This window comes from Vipera berus, assembly GCF_964194415.1.
Source record: "Vipera berus genome assembly, chromosome: 1".
NCBI lineage: Eukaryota > Metazoa > Chordata > Lepidosauria > Squamata > Viperidae > Vipera > Vipera berus.
Genome location: NC_138202.1, coordinates 194798687 through 194804686, shown reverse-complemented (window position 1 = coordinate 194804686; position 6000 = coordinate 194798687). Strand labels below are relative to the sequence as shown.

Here is a 6000-nt window from a genome sequence, read left to right as displayed (position 1 = left end):
TTCTGAAAGAGCGAAGGGAAAAATGTATAAAAACGTTGAAAGAACCTCCAGTTCCTTATTAGGCGAAGATACAATATTTATTCCTTGTCTCCAGGGATGAAGCTGCTCTATCTATTGTCCTCCCAGTTCTCACTGCTGATGCTTAATTTTCAAAACTTCTATATTACCAAGGGACCTACGACATCAGCCAAAGAAATACCCAGCAAGTACAAAATCTGATCCGGGGAGCCGCTTTTGTGCAGAGGGGAAAATTGTTCCTACAGGTTTTTTAAAAGGCTTGTATGGCGGAAAAAGGGCTGGCGATCTCGACAAGCAGATTGGCGAACACTTTTGCATTTAGACAGAATATATATATATATAAACGTGTCTCTATTTTTTCCACGTTTGGGGGAAACGGGAGACGACGGCAATTTTTCTAATTTTTTTTTAAAAAAAGAAATTATACTTGGTTTGATGGTGGCTTTGGTTCTTTTCTTTCCTTTTAAATTTGGAAAAGGAATTTAATTTTACGCCTCGTTCGAAGAACGCAAAATGTCAACTACCTTTCCAGGACTCGTCCACGATGCGGAGGTATTTTGTGTTGTGTGGGCGCGCGGGTGTGTGCGCGTGTGAGTGTGTGTGTGTGCGCGTGTATGCTTATGCGTGTGTGTGTTCGAATGAGCCTCTATGTGTGCGCGTGTGTGCAGCTGAGTTTTTCTGCTCTTTCTCTCGCGCACGCTTTCTTTTGTGTGTGTGTGTGTGTGTGTTAATCCACATTGGACCGTTACATTTAATTATAATCCGGCTTCAGAAAGAACTTGGGGAAGGAAAGAGCGAAAATTCGTTAAGACATCTGTCGCAGGGAACAGGCAAAGGGGCAAACCACTGCCGCATTCAAACGGTTGCCCGGACCAAAACAGACTGAGCGGCGCGAGAATGTGCTGAAATGTTGGCAACGCTGGAAAAAAGGGGTCCGAGAGACAGCTGGGGACCTGGGAGCCCAGCAACCCACAACTCCCCTTCGGATTGTCGGAAGGGGAAGTTTGGGTATGGGCTTGTTACGGGACGGGACGGGACGGAGATCTTTTTTAACCAGAAGGGGTGAAGCCATTTCGAGAGCCTCGCTACAGAGCAGTGCAACCTCCAAAGTAGGGGGGCTGCGTCTTTAGCCCGAAAAGGCGCCGGTCTGCGCCTGAGACTGGGGGCGGGGGGGGGGAGAAACGGAGCGGCTTTTGCGTTGGGCGATTTCGCCAAAGCAACCACGGCGAACGCGGGGAAAGCGCGACTTTTTGGCCAGGCGGTGTTGAGTCTTGCTTTCAGGCGCAGGTTTTTACTCTCCTCCCCCCCCTCCCCCCCAAACACACACACACACACACACACACGCTTTAATTTTGTCTCCCTCCTTTAAAAAAGAAACCAAAGCAAAGTGTAGCTCAGAGCTGCCTGGCATCAACCCAAGGTACTGTATAGGTGAGGGCCAAGGCTAAGGAAACCGGGCTGGAGCCGGGGAGAGTCTTAGACAGGACGGGGTACTTCGGGCCGCCCCGCTTTTTTCCCCATGCCCGGCCTGCCGACCCTGGGTTACCTTTTCCATTCTGCTTTTTCAGATACGTCACGATGGATCAAACAGTTACCGTTTGATGCAGCTGGGATGCTTGGAGTCTGTGGCCAACTCCACCGTCGCCTACTCTTCCTCGTCGCCGCTCACCTATTCCACCACGGGCACTGAGTTCGCCAGCCCCTATTTCTCCGCCAACCACCAATACACTCCCCTACACCACCAGTCCTTCCACTACGAGTTCCAACACAGCCACCCGGCGGTTAACCCCGACGCCTACTCCTTGAATTCACTCCACCACTCGCAGCAATACTATCAGCAGATCCACCATGGAGAACCCGCCGACTTCATCAATTTGCACAACGCCCGGGCGCTCAAATCCTCCTGCTTGGACGAGCAGAGGCGCGAACTTGGGTGTTTAGACGCCTACCGCCGACACGACCTCTCTCTTATGAGCCATGGCACCCAATATGGGATGCATCCAGATCAAAGGCTCCTGCCGGGACCAGGCCTTGGGCTGGCGGCCACGGGAGCGGACGATTTGCAGGTAAATGGCATGCGCTGCCTGGGCGCGCGGAATCGCCCCGATCCTTCTCTACTTCCTCTTCCTGACGCCTTGCCTCTCGTGCTCTGGATCAGGATCTTCCAGCCCTGCCCTGCCCTGCCCAGACAGACTAGCGCTTCCCTCGTCCGCAGCCCCGTCCTACGAGGACAGGGGACCCAGCTTAAGGGCCAGGCAGGACGCGTCGCGACCGGGGGAAAAAATCCGCCCTCCTCCAAAGGGAAAGTTAAACACAGAAAGGTAGACTTCCTATTAAGTCCCAAAATGAAGAAACGGCCAAAGATTACCGGACAAGACCAGAAGTGTAGCTAGCAGTAGCTCTGAAATGCCAGGGTGTGACTATATCTGAACTCCGAGTCCAGCCAGTTTCTTTTACTTAATCTTTTCCTGGTCTTAACATCGGCGGGAATTTGAATTTGTTTCTATGGGCGTCTTAGAAATGTAAACAATAAAAGACCTCCCTACATTTCGGCTTACCTCTCAGCTCTGCCTACTTCGAAGCATATAGCTGTTTATGTTTGCTTATACAAACATATTTTTCCGAAATATTATTTCGGAATTCAGAGAGAGAGAGAGAGAGAGAGAGAACTATTTTCCCAGCTACAAACTGATAAAGTGGATTCTGGTTAGCGCGCTTGACACCGTGATTATTTAATCTCCCGCTTTTCTTATCACTCTTTCTTCCCTCAAACTATATAAATTATAATAGTTTTCTATTAAATTATCCCTTCCAAAGATGTTAAAAAGTGATTCTATTTTCAGTGAAAAACAGAAAAGAATTTTTAAGCCGAAAGTGAAAAAGGACGGGTTAATAAGCTAACTAAATGAAAGCCTCTCACACTCATACACGGCGGAATCTCCACAAGGATAAAATCCTCAGGGGCCATAGACTCCTTAAAACCTGACTTTCTGCGCTGAAACTCACCCAATAATTTTCTACGCGTCTGTTGCCCCCTTCCCACCCACCCCCGTTCCGTTTTCAACAAGAGCTTCCCTTATGTTCCTCCTTCTCCAAATCTGCCATTCACTGTGTAGCTTCACTAAGACCTATTTACTCCCCTTTTTTTATAACCACGTCTGCTGCTGATTTTTTTAGCTGTACATTTTTTTCTATGCCAAGCACAAAGCCTTGTATTTTTTTTTCAAAAGAAGGGATTAGCGTCGTTTGCAAGGAAACCCACAATGCGTAAATCCTGTGCGAGAAAGCACCATAGTTTATCCAATTTTCGACTTAGTGCCATTCAACTGGTCACTTGTGCAATGTCATCCGACCAAACAACGTCTTCCCCCTTCGACCCTCCCTTTTCCCTCTCCAGGCAGGAGAAAAGCAGATTCATTTGGAAGAACCGTTTCCATTTTTTAATTTGTTTATTATTTCTAGCTAAGAAAGGAGAAAATAAGATCAATCTTCTCCCCTTTTAAATAGGTATGCTTCTCTCTCTCTCTCTCTCTCTCTCTCTCTCTCTCTCTCTCTCTCTCTCTCTCTCTCTCTCTCTCTCTCTCTCTCTCTCTCTCTCTGTGTGTGTGTGTGTGTGCTCATTGGGTAGTTGATCTATGCAAGATTGTTAAAAAGCTCAGCTCAACAAAACGTTTCTCTGATTCTTCAATTGTACTTGCAGCCTGGCCAACATTCTAATCAGGATACAGAAATGCTGGTTTGTTTGGACCATGCCATCATGGCTACTTCCTTAGTTGCAAATCAGGAACAGAAGTACAAAAAGAGAGAGGGGACTACTGTAACTTATCTATGTAGCTCTGCCTTATTGATGCTTTGTTCATTTCTCTTCCAGGTTTTATAGGAGCAAATAATCAGATTTATGACCCAAAGTCATAAAGATCCAAAGTGAAAGGGCTCAAATAAGAGTGTTACTCTCAAGTCTTTCAGTCTCTCCTCCCCCTTCTTTTCCACTTTCCTCATCAACATATGTCTCATTTCTAATGCAACAAATGTAAATATACTTTCCCCTGCTCAGAATGTTAAGTGAAAGTCCAATAGTTTGGAAGGCTGTTTAAGTCAGCCTAACAGATGCAAGGATTCTTGGAACCACAGTGGACATCTTTCAGTCCCCTAAAAAGATTTTCCATGGGCAACAAAAGAAACTGTCACACCTTTTCCCATCATTGCTTTAATTTATGCTCAGTCGCCCAGTTTTGTCCATATTGATTTCATAATCACTTTAAGGCAGAACATTTAAACTCAAAAGAGGCCTTGGGAAAGGAGGGATTTTTCAGGCCAGCATCAAGAGGGTGAAAAAGGGGTGGGGGTGGGGGTGAAGGACCATAAAGGTGGTTTTTGTAAAAGGGTTTTTGGGGGGGAGTTTGGGATATGATTATTATGTACCAACTCTTCCTCCACATGAACTTAATTCATCACAGACTGCTGCGTAGGTGAAACGCTTTTAAAAGCTTATTCCGTAATTAAAACCTGATTTGTTTGTGGAGGAAAGTATGTGTCTTTCTTGAAATTTGCTGTACTAAAAGGAATTGGGAGATGTTGTTGGACAGAGCATGTAGGTACGCACAATACACACACATAAGGAAAGGGTCTTTAAAAATAAAATTCAGAGTTTTTTCTTGCATTTTAAGACAGGCAGTTCTGCTCACTTTATGTACTTCTATGGGCAGTACCTAATTTGTCTTGGTCATTTTCCTGTTCAGTTTAAGACTAGAACTATATTGTTTAGAAGGATCCATTTTTATATGGGTACACCCCTCCAATTGAACTCCATTCTCAGATCTGTCCAGGGTCTTTTTCTAATTTGATTCACGGTTGGCAATTTTGTGACACAGAGATGCTGCATTTCCAGAGGCCCTGCATATTTTATAGGCACAAATAGGCAGAGAATCACTTTCATTTTTATTTTTTATTTTTTTTTTCATCTGCCAAATATCCCTTTGGCAAGTTCTGTCTGTGTCCATGCTACTCGCTTCCTCTTTGTCTGCCTGCCAATCAATCACTCCGTCAAAGAACTGTCATATTAGAGAACAGAAAAGAAGAAGGAGAAAAGACAGGGCTTATTTGTTTTGAGCACAAGCTTTTCTAAGGTCTCTCCTTCCCCGTCTCACAATTCCAAAGGAGAGTTATTGTATCCATTGCAAAGACTGCAGCTTCTGCTAAAATCCCAACCGTTTCAGCCTTGCAGCTACGCATTTTACCTACCTGGATTTTTCAATCTGATTTTTTCTCTTCTTTATTCAAGGGTTCGGTGGAGGCCCAGTGTGGGCTAGTACTGAATGGACAAGGTGGGGTGATAAGGAGAGGTAAGCACTTTTTAAAAATATATATTTATACATATATCTCCTCTTCACCTCCCACTTAAAAAAAAAAAACCAACCCAAGTCGTTTGCCTATAGCCTGAAACGTGGGGCCAGCTTTGTGTGGGACAAGCCAGGTGTGCAAAATTTAGTTTTAAAAAGCATTTGGGGACCTTGTCTGTCTTTTGTATTCCTGTAACACTCTCTCCCCCCCTCTTTGCTCTCCATCAGTGGAATCTTGTAAGAAACCTCAGAAATCATACTGAGGAGGGGAAAAGCAGGTTTAAATGATCTGTATTGCTTGGAGGGCTTTTGAATTCGGACATGGCCATATTGAAGTGGAAGGTTCAAGAATGAAAGAAAGACCTGCTCTCTTGACGACTTAATGGGCGGTGTTGTGTGGATCTTTTTTTCACCTGCTGGCTCCGTTTCACTGTTTTGGTAAGTGTCTTGTTGCCTTCCAGTCATGCTTGTGGCTGGAACAATTTGCACCAGGAAAGAGAAAGCCAGGGGAAGGAACGCGATGACTGTTAGCAATTCAATCAATTCTATTTAAAATCGAAGGCAGCGTTTGCAAATGAAAATACTGGCAGGTGCAGGAAAGGTGCAGCAACAGACACAGAATGGGGAGTTTCTGCACTCCAAA

The 6000-nt window shown here is 45.3% G+C and overlaps 1 protein-coding gene across 1 annotated transcript in view; it reads left to right on the top strand.

Annotated features, from left to right (window-relative positions):
- Positions 1–531: 531 nt before the first annotated feature.
- Positions 532–6000, top strand: part of TFAP2D (transcription factor AP-2 delta) — a gene marked incomplete at both ends in the record, with an annotated part of 42268 nt that continues 36799 nt past the window's right edge. The window contains 3 exons of the mRNA XM_081314336.1: positions 532–570; positions 1587–2084; positions 5300–5360. Of these exons, the coding sequence (XP_081170462.1) occupies positions 532–570; positions 1587–2084; positions 5300–5360 (598 nt within the window). The remainder of the gene's footprint in view (positions 571–1586; positions 2085–5299; positions 5361–6000) is intronic.